Raw genomic sequence first — 17,228 nt, 5'->3', positions numbered from 1 at the left:
AGTAGGGATAAAGTTCTTATATGGGTAGTGACTGCGATTGAACGGTGTCTATAGTAAGTAATCCTGGTAATAACTCTCGACTGTCTGATCGATCGATTTGCTGTTGTTGCCCGATCCAATCTAGGTGCGTTTAGCTGATTATAGTGCTGTACAAATCAACCCTGGACACAAAATGTATTTGTCGCAATTTAGAATTTTTCAACTGTTAAACCTCATTCCGCTTCACGCGCAGTCAAATGCCGATCACTAAAATTTCGTCATGTTAGTTGGGCTACACAGACCGCGGCCTCGATAGCGGCAATGTCGGTATTTTATCATAGGGCGGATAGGGGGAGAACTGTAATAGAGATCGTCACAGAATTTGTTGTTATAGGCCTAGTTTGTGTCTCCTGAATAGTAGGGCGAGCAAGCCAATGTATTTCCGATAAAACCGGGTCCTGGTAACGGGCCGAACCCCGTCTAGTACCCGTCCGCCCCCTGCGTCGATGCGACCAGGGCGAGCGCATACTAAGTATCTACGTTAATATAGCAAGTATTATAGGCAAGGTAGGTAGGGGTGAAGCTCAATACGCGGGGATAATCATTGAACTTGGCATGCGTAACGCATCAAAGAGGAAACCAAGTTCCGGGAATGCAAGAGATCTCCTTCGAATTATCTGCAGGGCTTTGTCGTCCACTGAGTGGTTAAGCTCAAGACCGTAGTGCGAAGAACGGGCGGACGAATGGTCAGAGGGGTTGGAAAATGCAGGGGTTTCGCAGGATAAACTAAATAGATGTAAACTTCAATGGCCCCTTGATAGCTGAACTATATGTCGTTTTCGTGTTTGAATGTCTAGCATCTGAGGGCATCATATAGTCTTCAGGATCGTAAATGATAGAAAGACCTTGCATGTCTACCTACTACGTAGACAGTTCGGTAGATATTGACATGAAGCCACGTGAAGTGGCGTGCTTTAGGGCGCATTTGGTAGAGTCCAATGCACAATGCGCATTCTGTCACATCGACTAGTTGACCTGTCATATGTGAATGCCAGGCATCTCTTATCGATGGAAAAGCATGTATTACCTACAGGTTGGATCTGAGAACTCTTCTACCTAGGTATTGGGGAAAGCTTGTTCACACGACTTCAAATACCTAAGTGCAAACACGTCAATGCAATGTTTTTTTTTACAATCAAGGTTTTGTATTCTCGAAATCAAGGAAACCTCTGTTGTGGGCAGTAAAGCGCCCCTGCGCATCTCAAAATGATCGTCTGCTGACACAGCAGCAGATTCGATCTGGTATCTTTTCATGTGAAATCAGACAAAACAAAATACAATACAATACAGAAAGACAGTCCATACTAAGCCCCCGATACGCCCAACCCGCCCAGTCAAATGAAGTGTAGAGTGAGGCCCTTACGCAACAGTCTCGGGCTCAGGGAGAGACTCGACAAGCTCAAGTACCTTGTGGTCGTCAAGAGCAGCGGCGTATCGACCAGCCATTGCGTGAACACATTCCCTGGGCTGCATTTGATAGGGGCACATTAACCAACCGACACCCGCGAGGAAAGATTTACGGTACTCTATGCGGAGGTCCTGGTCGGATGTCTTGAGATTTTCCCTGACTCCGAATTTTGCTAATATGGAGAGGTAGTGGTCAAGGAGCCTCCACTCGTAGGTGCGACGGTTCTCCACTGTCAGTGCGCCGGCGATGTAGTAAGCGACGTCGTGGAACGCGCTGCCGATGTGGATCATCTGCCAATCGAGGAAGCGCGGGGCGCCGCGGTCGAGGTATGTGTTGCCGAGATGCGCATCGCCGTGAAGCAGGCACTGGAACTTAGGGTTCCGCGAGCGGTAGTGCTTCTTCAACACGGCCATCATGCGATCCTGATCCCGCAAGTATTCGTGCACATATGGACGATCGGGCCCGTTGGTAACGGCGCCGTAGGTCTGCATGAGTGTGAGGATGGCCTGGTCATAATCTGAGGTTAACCAGGGGTAGTCGGCAGGCTGGACACCCCAGGTCTTGGCGTGCAAAGCAGCGAGCTGCTCAACACCTTGGCGTACACGGTACACAGGCCAGGTCTCGACGGGATTGCCAAAGGTGCATCCACGCGCCGCCAGGTCTTCCATGACGATAATGCCTTGCGCTTGGTTGTAACCAGCCCACAATGCCTTGGGCAGATCCATGCCCTTGAGTGTAGGCGCAATGCGGTTGAAGAATTCAACCTCACGCTGGTATATCATGACAATCCAGGGCATCTGCTCAATGAAGGCCGGGTTGAAACCGCCCTTGACACAGAGCCGTCTCTCCCCGTTCTCGTTCTTGGCTGTCACGTATAGCTTAGTGGCTGTACCCGGTACCTCATTCATACGCTTGATTGATCTGACTTTCACGCCGAGGACGGAGGTAAGCCATGACGGGCTGATGTCACTGGCAACAGCGGGTAATTTGGACTTAGGGGGAATGTTGAGTTGTTGGTCAAGGCCGCCGTCGAGGGCGGGCAGCGAGACATTGCGCTGCTCTACGATCGTATCGGCCATTGTGACGTTTGGGATGATAAGAGGAAGGGAGGTCAAGGAATGGGTAATGAAAGCAAGTGCTCCAACGCGAAGAGTATCAAAGGATGATGGTAGACAGGGCCTGCTGCTAATATAATAAGAGGACTATGGAATGACGAGTATGAGATGATAAACCAGACACACGCGAGAGAGCTCATCCCCCTTTCAATCGGCAGGCCGACCTTTAAACCATTTTCTCTCGCATCCTTGACACCTCGCCATACGGCACAGCGTCTCCCAGGGAGATGGTCGTCTGGACAGGATGGCGGGGTTACCACACCCCTCTGTCCGTAACTAAGATTGCGAACTCCTGCAGCAAATCATACATTCCAATGCACCTAATACACACATAGTAAGGCCTGGGTCGTCTACATGAGACTAAGCGGTGGAGATCGACTCTAGCCTCAGTTGTTTGTCCTGGACCCTTGAAACAAAATGGGAAAACCCGTAAACGAGAGGACGATGTCAAGGGCGCGTGAACCGCGCCAGAGATATGTTGGTAAGATTTACATCTGAACATGCATTACATGAGGAGCTGACCATGCGGATCGAGATATGTAGTGTACTTTGATCCCTTCACTTATTGCGAGACGTTAAGACCCAGGGGGGAAGGGGGGTTAACTGTTAGGATAGCTAATGTAAACTAACAAATATGCCGCATGTTACCTGGTCTAGAGTCCAAATTAGGCATTTGCCGAGACTGGTTGTTATGTCCTAGTGCAGCAACTTGATGGTCTATCAACCTTTATTCAGATTTCCTAACATTAGTGCAGCACTTCACCCTGGACAACAAGGGTGGCTGGGCCAGGGAGGATAGCGATTCCCATCCCTCTGCCCGCCCGAATTGTGTAATACTAGGAAAGCAAGCATGTTGGCGTTGTGCTAATAATCATGGGATCCTTGGCCTGGTCCGTTGTTGGGTGTGGTTGCAGCGTTGGTTGCAGGTTTGCCCCCGCATGTGTTGCCAACTTAGGTAGCTTTCTTGGACGCTTTCGATGAGAGCAACTGTCTGTGGCTGTCTATCATGGCATCATTTCCTAGTTTGGCATTGCGTGTACGTTCCACGTGTTGAACTAGAAGCACGTTTTTGAATATTCTGTATAACATTGATGGTTGGCCAGACTGAGATGCCAAATGAATTCAGACACCTCTCGGAGGCTTTAGTCAGGTCAAGACTATGGACTACTATGGACTGGGGTGTCATACGCTAGTGTATACTACACTATATTACTGCATACTTAATACGTGGAGGACTACCAATCTAGGGTAAGCATGCAGAATAGGAGTCGTCTACAATTGGTTGAATTACTGCTGTTGTATCGAAATGGAGTGAGCTATATACAAGTCGCCCCATGCAACTCCATCTGTAAGCCAATCTGCTAACTAGATTTGTGTTAAAGAGTGAGCACAACCCCGGCGACAATGGAATATCAAGTTTGTACAAATTAATCAACCACTCAGAGGCAGGTCGGGGGGCGGATAGATGATGACGAGCGTACATCGCATTTCGGAACGGGACGCCTGGCTGACGGCCCCAACCGGAGATATCGCCTAGATAACCAGTACGGAGATGAGTGATGAAAGTAGAACTTTACTGGATAAGGTTGATGGTTGCCGTTGAATTAAACTGTCCAAGCATTGGCCTGAACTCGGGTAATGCCCTCTTTAATAAACTTCGATAAGGCAGTCTCATGTCTATATTGAAACTCGATACGGGAGCTACGGAGTGATAAAGAAATAGTCTCTATCGATAGCAGCACTAGTTCTAAAGGTGTCATAGTGTCTATAGAGGCGTGAGGCACAGCCTACATACCTAGTAATATACAGTACTACGCCCCGGACACCTTGTCTCCTAAATGCTCTTTCGGTTAGCAAGTAGGCTACTGACGATGACAGACTGGGGCATGCTGAGAGATGGTGGCATGTTGCATTACGAAACGCAGAAATGGGATGATCAATGACCGAATCCGGAGAGCTGGAAATGTAGGTACAGGAGGCAGTTTGGGGATCAGGGGCACAAACCGGGTGAGTGTCAAGGCCAAGACGTAGCAGGAATAAACCGTTATAATGTTAATGGAGGTGGGCTAATGCTACACTGGTATATTACTTAGATAGTAAGAACCGGATGAAGGGGGAAGTAGATGGAACGGCAGATAGGAGAGAGAATCGGCCAAGGGTAGATTACTAAACAATCGTCCGACTTGCCGGGCCGCGTCTGGAAGATTTGAAGATATGGGGTAGGTTATCTTTCAGCCAGCTGAGCGAGAGTCCGTATCCGGTTTATGTAAGCTACAGACTGGTGAGGGCTACTCGCATACCTAGTATAGTAGACAGGTAAGAAGGGGCTCAGCCTGTATTTATTCCTCCAACAGACGAGGCCGAAGAGCGGTCAAGCGGTGAAGCAGCCACCGGCAAACCCAACGGCCGTCTAGCTGCAGTAGTGTATTGCTGGCGCTGACAAGAGAAATGAGGCGCAAAAAAAAGAGCTGTTACGTCTACAACACTACACCAACTAGTGTAGGTACGCGCTACACTACTACCTGTACAAGTAGTTTGCCAGTAGATCTGATGTGAGATTCAGGCCCATAACAAGGATGGCGAGGTGTACACAACGCAACACTACATACTTCGTAGGTAGTATACTACACTACCACGGCTGACCTCCATTCATGTACTGTACTTACTTAGTAGAGACTAGATGTTCAACGCGAGCAAATCATGGCTCTTCGTAAACCAGGGGAGTGGGGCCGGCCCTTGAGTGGTTAACTCTAACCGTAACTAATCAAAGAGAAACTACTTACATAGTAAGTAGAACAGTACTACTAGAATAAGAAAGTAGTTGCGGGCTTTTCACGTGACTCCAGCCACTTCATAGATGGGGCAAATTATTGCGAGATGTCGCGACACTACTCCGGCCAGGACCCCTGTGGATAACGACGAGAATGGGCTCTAGCCATACTACGAAGTAAGTACACAGACTACGTGGCTTTGTTACACTGCACTAAGGTTTTTTCAACGCTCGGCGCGGCCCGTACGGTAGAAAGAGGTATATTACGATGTAAGTACGGTATATCACCAGCATAACAATCTCCGCACCGCCTACCATTTCTACTCACAAGTTGCCGTCCTTCATTTACTAATGTATCATTCAAGAAAACAGAGAAATTGAAACGATGCACAGGCTCAAGTACCGAAAGCAACACAACTTGTCCCGAGTCACTGGGTCTTCGGTTGCATCACTCTACTTGACAGCCAAGGACAGCTGATGAAGGATTGGGGCCTCCTTGTCTTGTCCAACCCCCCGGCGACGGGCGCGTCGCACTACACGATACTACTTGAATAGCGAGGCGGGGAAGGGGGCCAACATTGGCCAATGGAAGTAGTCACAGCAATTTTCACCGGGCTTTTCTACCCGATAACCAACCACAGCCCATAGAGCCAACCTGCATGAAGAGCTTTCTTCTAAGTATGCGTCTTATCGTGCACATTGGAAGCTGACAGTATGCGGCGCGAAGCTGATCACATCCTCTATCGTCCTCCAAATACATACATATCAAAGCAGGTTTCCGGCCCAGCCGGCAGTTGTTCGAAGAGACATAAAAACTTGACACCTCGCATTGTGAGTTTTCTTTCTTTTTTTTGGTAGACTCTGCCATGAATTGTGGCCTTATCGTGGAGCCTGGGCCATGCGACGAGGCGTACCTTACATATGCCTATTGTTCTTTAGTGCACACACAACGTGACCTATCCCTGCCTACTACTCAAGTCCTCGTGCTTCTACTCAATACCGATGCATATGTATACCACCACACCATACCACACTTGAACTACTACGTATAGCAGGTGAGCCAACCTAGTGAATAGGAGTCGGAGTTGGAGTTGGAGTTGGGATGATTATTACAGTGAGACATAATCTGTGCAGAACTTGTAGATCTTGACGTTTTCTTCAGTGGTAATCGGTTATCGACCAGAGCCACTTGGGACTTGGATGAACCATGTTCCCTAGCGCAGCGCATACATAGATAGTACTACGCGTATTATTATCAACCTCGACTTAATTCTTTCAGCGCTGCGGAGGCGAGACGATCGCTCCAGCACAAAACAGGAATTAGTGCACATCGAACGATAGATAGCTGCGCTACAGCCCGCAGTATAACGGACTATCGTGATGAATAAGATATTAGCCCCGAGCAGATCCCAGCGCTAGTGGGCCTGACCCTAGCTTCAAGTCTGGAAGCATGGTCAGTGCGAGCCTGGTCAACTTGTATGCTGACGAGCATACATCCTCCATTCGCCGTACGAAGTATGGGCTCGTTACACTACTGCTACGCTATACGGTTTTTCGCAGTCTCGTCTCTTCAATTCCTTGCCGGAATCCCTACTGTGTTTGTCCAATTGGCAACATCCGCGAAGTCATCGCCGTAAATGGTTCTCACGGCTATAGGGAAAACCAAGCAGCTTGAGGTATGTAATGTGCCAATCTTCGATGATCAGCCAATCATGGGCCTCGCCTGGCCTTACGTGATAAACGATAACCTCGTCCCCCCCCTGGGGAGACAAGAGATCTCGGGCAAAAGTGGCACGGCCTCCCGTCTCGCCCCCTCCCGTCCGTTGTGTTCCATACCCGTTCGAATCGATTTCCGTTGCTTTATCTTTTGTGCAACTATGTATACATATAAGCCGATAAAACCGTTATAGGTAGCGTAGCTCCCCCGCAAAGCATCAGATGCAACCTGAACAATGCTCAACGAGCTTACATGTAACTTGTGTGTGGATCAACGGCGCCGTTTTCCTTCATAATGCCTGCCCCCTGCTACACAAGCAATAGTGTAGGCTTTTGCGTCTGCGTATTTCATGCGGACCAGAACATTTACAGAGGGCAGAAGAGGGTCGTTCGACAGACCCGAGTCTCCAAGTGACAAAAGAATGAGCAGTCGCCACAGAACGAGCGCGCACAGCATTAACCGCACACTAAAGACAAGGGAACAATGACACCCCGCTGTTTTATTTCGTAATTTTGAGGCTTCCTTTATAGCATTGTGAATGGGTTCGTGAAATTGACATGTCAGTTATTGGCCTGCTGATGGGCCCATGTGGCACATCATGAGCATGGCCTGGAGGGAGCATCAACGCCGTGTGTTGCGAGGAGAGCGAGCCAGTGAGCGAACATCAGCACGCTAATGCAGGCCGCGGAGGCCAGGAACACAGGAACACAGGAATATCTCGCACTAATCGTCTATGCTCATCCCATCCCCCTGTCACCTCTCGCCCAGCCGGGCTTCCATTTTTTTTTTTTTTTCGTTAGAATAGGTGGTGTAGTTCCGTTATCTACGAGAACATAAGCCATCCCATCAGCCCAGCCCGTTTTCTTTCCCACCCCTTTATTATTATTTGTATGAACAACCAGCTCTCCCTCCACTCGAGAGCGGCTGTCGTCCTGTCGCAATCCACCCACCCCCTCTAGGTCTGGCTGGAAAAGCAGCGCTAACTTATACTACCCACTTCCCCGATCCGCACCACCCCTACTCCCGTGCTCCTCGACGTCGTATTTTACCTGGTACCGAGAGGGGACTGTTTGATCAACCATTGAATTATCCCAATATAGTCTTTAGGGCCGCTCAGCCCAATTAAAACATAAGGGACCTGTTACCTCGTCATAACCGGGACTTCTCGAGCTTTTCGCTTCCCAATCTCTTATATTATAATCCTACCCTGCATTCCTTCATTAGCATAATCCTGGGGAAAGGACACACCCAAGACTCATCGTTCATTATCTGTTCTATATCAGACTCAGCCGCTTTCACTACTTCATTGTTGTTGATAGCTGTCGCTGTTCCTGTAGCCTCTTCGTCCATGCCCCCCTAGTGCATATAGCCGAACCATACGCCGCCACCATACATATTGTCAACTGGTATATCGAATCAAGTATAGAACAAAACAGAACAAGAAACAAGGAAAATGGCGTGGGCACGAGACAGTCTTCCCCCGGCGATCTACACGTTCCTCGCCCTCAACAGTATCGCCGTTATCCTGAGGGTATTCGTCCGGACCCGCATGAGCAAATCCTTTGGCTATGATGACTATGCTATGGTGGTCGCTTTCGTAAGACACCATCATCGCCAACACCTCTGGGAGGTTATGGTACTTGGAGAAAAGGGATATATCAATGCTGACGTGGCTCTATGCATAGGGCGGCTTTGTCACACTTTGCAGTTTAACGTTGGTATCTCTGAAGAATGGCTATGGCGACGCAACACCAAAACCACACTATAACGTGTCGCAAGCGACGAGAGTGAGTGGCAATCCAACGCATATCTCGATGACTCACCTTTTATGTGGTTTCTAAGCGAACGGGGGACTTGGCTGACTTTTTTGGTTCCTTTTCTTTCCATCCAGTATTTCGTCGCTTCAACTATTACGTATGTTATCGCTCTTTACGTCGCCAAGATAAGCGTGGCGCTCGTTTTGCTGCGAATCGCCGTCACGAGCAAGGGTGTCCGGGTAGTGTTGATCTGCTCCATGGTGGCCCTGACGATCTGGACGACTGTCACGACTCTCCTCGTAGCGTTCCAATGTGTGCCTCTGTCGGTGGCTTGGGGCGAGGGAACGGGAACTTGCCTCCCGGCCGCTGTCCTCGCTAACACCGGTTACTCTATCTCTGCCATGGATATCGCCTCGAGCTTCCTCTACGCTGGTCTCCCGGCTTACCTCTTGAAGGGCGTTCAGCTGAGCATCAAGGTTAAGGCCTCCATTATCGTCCTCCTGGGACTGGGCGTCGCGAGCTCAGTGGTGACGATCATTCGCCTGAAATACCTCGTCGATGTCGGAAACCTGAAATCACCCACTGGCATTGAGGCTGCGAACGCCTACTTGACCACATTTGTTTAGTGAGTTGCCCTCTTTTCCATCACCTCAACTCTTGACTGTGATCTTGAGACCCCGGCGATAAACAAAGTCGTCAGCTTTCAACGAGACTAACCACAGCGAAACTTTAGCTCCATCACCGAACTTGGCCTGACCATCTTCACCGGCTCCCTCGCTGCCCTGCGGCCGCTCTTGAAGCTCGTGCCGTTCGGACAGACGACTGGTAAGGGATACGGCACGTACGCGGCCTCGACCAAGGGAGCATCGGGCGTGCGTGAGGAGATGGGCAACAATATGAAACTGCAGGACTTCAATGATGCCGAGAGCCAGGACTTCATCGTACCCAAGGGCCGCGTGCATAAAACCGTTCAGTATGAAGTAAAGTACTCCGATGTATGAATGAGAAATTTTTCTTGTCTTTTTAGCGAAACCAAAAAAACCAAGCACACACAAGGCGTCTTGTCAGACTTTGATTTATTTTATTTTGACAAAAATTCATGTCCCTCTCTCTCTCTCTCTACATGAAACAGATAGGGAGAGAGGTTCCTTCTGTTTTTGTTTTGTTTTATAATTAATAACCTTAACGGTCTTGATGTCATGGGAGGAAAGGGAGTATTTACTCGTCGTTACAACTTTATGGGTTTTTTGTGTCTGTATGTCTTTGGCCTTGTTCTTTTCTCGGTGTACCGGCGCAAAAAAGAGCACACACCATGTTCTTGTATTCATTCATATATGAATAGGTATACCACTTACTTGGGAAACACGGATAGTCTTCCTAGAAATCATCATCAATGAGGAAGAAAGTTGAAAAGAGACAGACACACACAGCGGGAGAGAGAGAGGATACTCATATGTTTGAGAAGCGAAAGTGGTATTATGTATAAAGTGCATATGTTGTAAAGATGACAGGTATAAAAAGGAAAATAACTATGTCCAAGTGAATGGTAGGTGTCTAACTAAAACGTTCACGCGTGTGCGTATGATCTATTCTAACCCGTCTTCCAGTTTTGTCTTCCCCTTTCCTTTCCCCGTGTCCCCGAACTCCTGTGGTTGCCCTGTACATGTAGTCGCCGTGAAACTTTTCAATTCCCAAAGTGCCGCCGTCACGTTCTTGACCAGACCCAATGCAATCATGCCAAATACCCGCCCCTTCTAGTAATAAAAACATGAAAATGAAAAGATAGAAAGGATGGTGATTATCGTTTCATGTTTCGTACTAGGGGTTGTATCGGGGGCACGTCGCTGACCAGAAGCAGTTGCCGCCGAGCATGAGGCTGACGCTCTCGACGTACTTGGTCATTGTATGTGAGTAGTTGAATCTTCTCAGGAGGGTCTGGCCCAGCTCGCGGGTGACTTGTTCGTGGTGGACGATGAGACCACGGAGAAAGACGGCGGCGTCTTCCTCACTGAGATCATACTGCTGCATGATGACCGGGACGGCATTCCACTTGCGGTCAGCAGCGTCGACGGACTCGGTTCGCTCGACATTCCATGAATACAGGTCGTTTGTCAGGCCCATGACACGTCCGGCAGACATGTAGAAATTGTGAGCCTCGTCTGTCTCAGCCTCGTTGAGGTCAAGACCCACGGTCCACTGCATGAAGCTATCCATGATACTACGACTTAGTTAGTAGGCTTGATCAGACAAAGATAAGATAGAAGGTCACTAACCCATAGCCGACGTTCAGGATACGGTACTCGGTGTACTTCTGGATGGTGGTGAATGGGGTCTTTTGGCTGTCATAGTTGTCGAGGTAGTTCTTGAGCGAAGCAAGGACCTTGGGTGCTCCTTGCTTGTCCATCTGGTTCAGCCTGGCTCCAAAGTCCTTGAACAACGTGGCGATCATGTTCTTCTTGCTGGGCTTCTCCGCGCCGATTATACTATCCCTGACGCTGGCGTGAACCTTGACGGCACCGGCGTGGTCGACATCCTCCATGACATCTTCAAGGTATTCATGTCAGTTGAAGGGCTCATGGAGTAAATAGGGTTGGGAATAAGACGTAATGACTTACCATCGTATATCCATAAGCTCTCGATGATCTCAGTGGCCAACTTTACTCTCTCCGTCTTTCCGTTAGGCCAGCACGTGGCGAAGAAGTTTCCATAGGGTCCAGCGGAGTGCGATCTGAAATCTGTCTTCTTGGCTACATCTTTGAAGTTTTTCCTAGCGTTCAAGGCCCCTTGGTTGATCTGGCTGTCCTCCTTGTGTACCCGTACCGGGAATGTTGTGATAGACTGTGGGTGAGAAGCCGTCTTGACTTTGATGGACGATGGTTTCCTCCTCAGTAGAGGCCTTGGTAACTTCAACAGCGACGAATGCTTGTCGGCGTGCAGCAGTAAGCCGCCGGTGAGTGTGAGTTGTGTCATATTGATGGGTTGGGTAAGATAGTATTAAAAGGAGTGTGGGTTAAGCAGAACAGAAACCAGTCTGTGCTCAAGGTGGCTGTTATGTATGTGAGATGATTGGAGTGATGAGAGCTCGGTAACAGAAATGGGACGAAGGGGGTTCGGTTTGCTTTATAGAAATTGTATGCGTTGTCACGCACAGTGAGGACGTGGGAAAACCAATAAACTGAGCTGACATCATGCAGGGTGTATACCGAACCTGGTACACATCCAAGCCTCGAAGGCTCCAGGATCATATCGTTCTGGAAGAAATTTCTCTCCACTTGGGATCGCTGGGACTGACTGGGTAGCTTCGGGGTCTACTCAGGGTTCTGAGAGCTTGCCCCGAACCAATGGTCTGGGAAATTGTTGACAGAAATTGTGGAGGGATTCACTTTAATGAAGTCACCTCCCCTGCCAACTACTACTGGGAACGTGGCGTAGGATTCCAACGCGGCCCAAGGACATGGGCCCGGATTCTCTTCCGGAGCTTTCACTAGCAATCATGTGACCAAGGTGGCTCTCTATTGCTGCTGTCTAGCAGATTTCGTCAAGTTGATCATTCACGCCTATTCCTACACAAATCCGCGGCGTCGTGTTAAATTGGTACCAAATGTGCTTAGCTACTCTCAAGTGAGGGGCGACTCGTAAGCTTCGGGCTCATAGTAGGCATGGTGAGCACGGCCTTACCAAGGGTAATCACGTCTGAGGTAGGCAGGTTTTTTCTCTCTCTCCCAAGCGGAACCCCCGCCGCAAGTCCTGACTGGCGGTTATAGCCTGTAGGTGACTCTTTCGTCACGTTTTCCCAAAGAGATCTTCGGCCAGTGTCGTGCGGACTGCCGAACTTGGCAACTTACTCGACCCATCACCATGGTAGCTCTCCTCCCCCAGCTCCAGCGAGCTCCTCTTTCTTTCGGCCATGTGAGGTGACCAGAGACGGAGACAACATGGGTCATCCACCCACACAGCTGATTCTGATCATGAGGTTGGCTCTTCACGCTCAGCGTGGATAAAAAGATCCCAGTCTCGCATCAGCAGCAGCAAGGATCGTGAGGTCGCTTAAGCACCTTCACCGACGTTATTGTCCTGACCTTCCTCCGGATCTCGCAACGTTTTCGTCACACCGAACGATAGGTTACACCATAACGGTCGCTCGAGCCTTTGCAAAAGAAGCCCTGTCCCGTCCATCCAGCCTTGGCTGGCTTTCTCCTGGAGCTCAACGCCGCCAAGGGCATGGCTTCGACTCGACACACGCGGTCGTCTCGAGACAAGGCAGGGCACTGGCAGGGAATAACATTAGTAGCGGCAGCGACAGCGGCGAGAGTCTCTTTCACTACGGTACGCCACGAAAATTTTCTCGGGTCTGACATCTGTTCTATAATTGCACCCGTTTAGTGTCGTGGGTGCAATTAGCCTCACCACCCCGGATCCCTGCACCGCCTCAAGACCGGAAACAAGCGCTCGGTCCAATCACCGGGCTGCCCCTGGTCTACCTTGGCTGCTTTGAGCAATGGCGACAATGGTAATACCGGGCAGACCCTTGGCCGCGCTGCTAGCGTCAAGGAACCCTAGCTGGTGAGTCACTGATCACAGAGCCTCCAGGCCAATTAATCAGATGTCGAAGTGATAAATAATCATCACCTGCTTAGAACACCTGGTCTGAACACATGAGCTATAATATGCAACATATAGATTTCCAGATTGAGTATACATGTCATGTAAGTACATGGCGAGCTGCATGTCCGTGCATGTCGTTCACCTGTTTTACCCCTCAAAGCCAAGCTGGCATAAAACCCAACTGCGATATTGGGCACCTCGGGCCTGCTCGGGTACAACGTGTCGATTGGCGAATCGCCTGTTTGTCGTGAGGGATCGTTCGGTCGTGTCGCTGGCAGGTCAGTGGCAGGTCAGGTTGCGTGCGTGCTTCACGGGCTCTTACGCTTGCTTTGCCGGTTTGCTCGGGGAACATGTAAAGATTTGTCCCTGCTCGCCCTTCCTTCTGACGCGCTCCGAAAAAGGCCCTGGCCAGCGAAACGACGAATAAGCGAGGATGTTCTGCCGAGCAGGAACAGCTCCCTGGTCCAGCTTATGTGATAGGCTGTGCCTAAGAATTCCTTTGCCCCGTGGGAATGCCGCGGCCGGTAATCAATCAGTGTGGTGCGGTGCGCAAAGTGCCGCGTGGGCGAGTTGTGCTGGACTAAAAGTAGCCGTCTATCTTTATACATAGTAACTCCCGTATATACACAAGCATAATACGCATTACTCGTCGTGTACACTAAGCCTCCGCCTGTTGTTTCTGGTGATGTTCCTGGTGATGTTCAGGGCCAGGATCTTGCATGTCCAATGTCCAAATATACTTATGCACACACACACTAGTGGCGCACACTCGGCAAAAATGGCACCGAGGAGGCTGCTTACTTGTCTTACACCACCGCATCAGCTCCAATAATACACAACCTCCTACACTACACAAGACGGCACGTTGACTGTCTACTAACACGTGGCGATGAGGGGAAGCTGTTGTGGTGGTGTGGTGGTATTGTTGTGGTGGTGGTGATGAGCTGTGGCTGGCCTAAAGCAGGTACACGGGAATAAAGGCACGACGAGAGGTCGTACAACATTGCTAGCACTACGCTGCCTAGCAGGCACCACTCGGCACTTCTGGCAGTTTGATGTGTCGTTAGGTATGGCGCCAGATTAGCCAGATGGTTATATGGTTAGGTATATGGTTAGGTCGATAGAGGTATGACCTGGGCCGGCCTGGGCTTGCCGTGAACGCCTCCCGTAGGCAATATTATGTGTATATATATAATATATATATGTAGGTATGTATGTACGGTATGTATGGTCGTGTGTCAGAGGCTATATGCAGCTGTCGGCAAGTGTGACACATGCCATGATTGATTAACGTAGGGCGGTTAAGCTGCATCTTTGCTCTGGTCTGCTCTTGTCTGCTCCGCTCCGCTGCAATTCCAAGCCAAGCGAAGCGAAGCGATGCGATGCGATGCGCTGTGATGTGATGTGATGTGACGTGCGGTCAAATAGGCAGCCTGCCTTGCTGTATGTGTGTATGTGTGTCTGTATGTAGGCATGTATACATAATTCAGAATAATCAGAATAGGTAGGTCGTCGGCAAATAATGCCTGTTATATGCAAGCTGGCATAAGAGCCCATCTCGGACCCATCACTCTGCCCACTTCTGCCCATCTCTCCAATCCTCCACTTGGCAGAAGATGCTAAGCGACCAGCCGAGGACCGACGCACCGAATGATTGGAACGCTCCGATAACCTCATGCATAAGCCCCCGGATCCGCGCTGTCACTGCAACCTCAGGAACAAACGCTCGGTAACGACGCCGCCGCACAATGAGCCACATCGCGCCTCTTCAGCCCAGAGACGCCGATGTGCCAACACCGGTTTACCGGTTTACCGTTGGCGCCCTCGATCAGTTTGGACATGCCTTTCTGCCCGATCCTCCATCTTCGATGTGCGTGGAGAATGGCAATTGTTCCCATCGGTGGGTCGGTCACTGTCTTCACTACTAGGTATATGTAATGTGAATAACGCCAAAGCCAAGGTCCAGCCCCAGTCCCACCCCCAAGCCAGGCAACGCAACGCAACGCAGAACAGACCCAAGCCCAAAGCAAGCCCTCCCCTGTCTCTGCTGCTGCACACACGATCACATACATAAAAAAAAAAAAAAAAAAAAAGAGGAAGCCCATCGTATTCAATGCAGTCAATGCGACGCTACATACATCACACCACAAACGTTCCGTTTACCGCTGTGCAACTACATAAGATACATAAGATCGTCAAACAATAACACGATAACCGCGTGACTCAACGAATACACCGCTTCAACTGCTCCCCGACCGCCCTCGCAACACCCTGATCTTCGAGACGGGAGAAGCGGACGACATAACCTAATGAAGATAGCTTCATGTACTTGTCGCGCACACGTGGAAGGCTAGTATAGTGTATGAGCTACGTGTACAGTAGCCCGGCCTAGATAGTGTAAGTCGTATAGAAGCTATGAGGACAGCTGGTACCGCCCACTACATAGTACACGATGGGGAAGACAAGTCGAGTTGTGGATACGTGAAGCTGTCTCGGGCGCAATTCTGCATCGTGAGCATCGCGAGCAGAAAATCGACAGCGGACAGCGCCGTCAAACAGTATCCCGACAGTATTCTGACAGTGCGTACAAGCTTATGTGCAAGCGTAAAGCCACCGAAGCAGCCATCGCACTTTAGTCACCTTGCACTATTCCGGTTTGTGTATAGGACAGGGCAGATGAACCACCGATCTGGAAATGTGAAATGTGATAGATGTTTTTAGATTATTCCTTACTTACTATGTAAGTAGTGTAGATTTTTGTCTCACATGTTCTACACCACCAGGATAATCCAGGATAACCCAGTACATGACCTACCTAGGTAGTACAACAACAAACCTTAGTCTTACTTACTTACATAGCATCTGCTGTGCGTAGTGTAGTGCCGTTTTCTCCATCTCTTGGGGATCGTCAACACCACATGCACGATTGCTTAGTAGAGCAGAGAAAAACCAAAGCCCCCCCCTCCCCCCAAATTAAAAAGAAACCCTTTCCCACTTGGTACGTGCAGCAAGTATTGATCACGAGCCTGCAGATCAGATCACATGGTCGAACGGGACCTTGCGAATAGGAGACGGACAAGAGGGCTGTTAAGATGAGCGGTGTCTGAGCGGTGAATTGAACAGCTTTTTTTTTTCTCTCTCCTCTTCAAATCCTGAGCGCACGGGCGCTTACACACATACCTGTCTCTTGCCTGCCTGCCTGTGACGATGGTGCTGATCAAATAAATGTGAGAATCCCATACTGTGATCGCCATAGCTAGCGTGACACACTACTTACTCAGGAAACCTCCAGAAATCCTGCCATGATGAATCGATACACGAAACAACGGGGCCTGCCATGATCTGAGCCCTGGTTTTTTTTTTCCCTCCCCCCATTCCTTCTCTGTTTCCCTTCTGCCTTCTGGCTTCCGCCTCTAAGCCGTGATGGGAGAAAGTCTCGCGCACTAAGCAGGCCCCGGTCCGTCCCAACCCGTCTCCCGGCCTACCGGCCTACCGGCCTCGACAATCCGGGCAGAAACATCTCGACGACTTGCAACATCCGCTAGCACGAAATGTACCTAGCGCGAGATTTGCAAAAGTGCCAAATTGCGACGCGCTTTCTTGGCTGAGAGCCGCCACGCCAAAACATTATTGAAACGGCATATAATGGGTCCTTGTTTCTCTCGCTTATTGAACGTTGTCTTATTGCTTTTTTTTTTTTTTTTTTTTTTTTTTTTTTTTTTTTTTAGTTTAATTAAAGAAAATAAAAAGCTTGAGAGTAGGGGCGTGGGGGATGGGGTTGGTTAGGTGAAATAAAAGTGTGGGGTATTTTTTGAAA

At 49.5% G+C, this 17,228-nt stretch overlaps 4 protein-coding genes across 4 annotated transcripts; 1 reads left to right on the top strand and 3 right to left on the bottom strand.

Moving 5' to 3' along the window:
* Positions 1-1,209: 1,209 nt before the first annotated feature.
* Positions 1,210-2,670, bottom strand: F5B22DRAFT_75524 (kinase-like domain-containing protein). Its single transcript, XM_047980546.1, has one exon. The coding sequence runs from the start codon at positions 2,524-2,526 to the stop codon at positions 1,399-1,401; it is 1,128 nt and encodes a 375-aa protein (XP_047832295.1). The 5' UTR covers positions 2,527-2,670; the 3' UTR covers positions 1,210-1,398.
* Positions 2,671-7,850: 5,180 nt separating this feature from the next.
* On the top strand, positions 7,851-10,284 carry F5B22DRAFT_600187 (uncharacterized protein). Its single transcript, XM_047974503.1, has 4 exons — positions 7,851-8,646; positions 8,735-8,836; positions 8,941-9,431; positions 9,540-10,284. Exons 1-4 carry the CDS (start codon positions 8,503-8,505, stop codon positions 9,805-9,807), a joined length of 1,005 nt encoding a protein of 334 aa, XP_047832294.1. The 5' UTR covers positions 7,851-8,502; the 3' UTR covers positions 9,808-10,284.
* A 177-nt stretch (positions 10,285-10,461) lies between these two features.
* On the bottom strand, positions 10,462-12,313 carry F5B22DRAFT_75457 (terpenoid synthase). The gene is made up of 3 exons (XM_047980544.1): positions 11,422-12,313; positions 11,080-11,350; positions 10,462-11,024 (listed from the first exon to the last, which is right to left on the bottom strand). The coding sequence occupies exons 1-3, from the start codon at positions 11,774-11,776 to the stop codon at positions 10,625-10,627; spliced, it is 1,026 nt and encodes a 341-aa protein (XP_047832293.1). The 5' UTR covers positions 11,777-12,313; the 3' UTR covers positions 10,462-10,624.
* Positions 12,314-13,297: 984 nt separating this feature from the next.
* F5B22DRAFT_75439 (uncharacterized protein) lies at positions 13,298-14,471 on the bottom strand. Its single transcript, XM_047980543.1, has 3 exons — positions 14,213-14,471; positions 13,734-14,102; positions 13,298-13,682 (listed from the first exon to the last, which is right to left on the bottom strand). Exons 1-3 carry the CDS (start codon positions 14,229-14,231, stop codon positions 13,432-13,434), a joined length of 639 nt encoding a protein of 212 aa, XP_047832292.1. The 5' UTR covers positions 14,232-14,471; the 3' UTR covers positions 13,298-13,431.
* Positions 14,472-17,228: the final 2,757 nt, after the last annotated feature.

The sequence above is a fragment of the Xylaria bambusicola genome, assembly GCF_022495145.1.
Source record: "Xylaria bambusicola strain CBS 139988 unplaced genomic scaffold F5B22scaffold_13, whole genome shotgun sequence".
In the NCBI taxonomy this organism is placed as follows: Eukaryota; Fungi; Ascomycota; class Sordariomycetes; order Xylariales; family Xylariaceae; genus Xylaria; species Xylaria bambusicola.
The sequence above is the reverse complement of the archived record's forward strand: the minus strand, read 5'-3'. Positions and strand labels throughout refer to the sequence as shown.

Excerpts from the sequence above, each read along its gene's own strand:
- F5B22DRAFT_75524 (XM_047980546.1), bottom strand. The coding sequence starts at position 2,526 with ATGGCCGATACGATCGTAGAGCAGCGCAATGTCTCGCTGCCCGCCCTC.
- F5B22DRAFT_600187 (XM_047974503.1), top strand. The coding sequence starts at position 8,503 with ATGGCGTGGGCACGAGACAGTCTTCCCCCGGCGATCTACACGTTCCTC. Across the intron at positions 8,647-8,734 it reads ATGCTATGGTGGTCGCTTTC|GGCGGCTTTGTCACACTTTG; the intron begins GTAAGACACCAT and ends CTCTATGCATAG. Across the intron at positions 9,432-9,539 it reads TACTTGACCACATTTGTTTA|CTCCATCACCGAACTTGGCC; the intron begins GTGAGTTGCCCT and ends GCGAAACTTTAG.
- F5B22DRAFT_75457 (XM_047980544.1), bottom strand. The coding sequence starts at position 11,776 with ATGACACAACTCACACTCACCGGCGGCTTACTGCTGCACGCCGACAAG. Across the intron at positions 11,351-11,421 it reads GAGCTTATGGATATACGATG|ATGTCATGGAGGATGTCGAC; the intron begins GTAAGTCATTAC and ends AATACCTTGAAG. Across the intron at positions 11,025-11,079 it reads ATCCTGAACGTCGGCTATGG|TATCATGGATAGCTTCATGC; the intron begins GTTAGTGACCTT and ends ACTAAGTCGTAG.
- F5B22DRAFT_75439 (XM_047980543.1), bottom strand. Across the intron at positions 13,683-13,733 it reads AGCAAACCGGCAAAGCAAGC|CGACACGACCGAACGATCCC; the intron begins GTAAGAGCCCGT and ends CTGACCTGCCAG.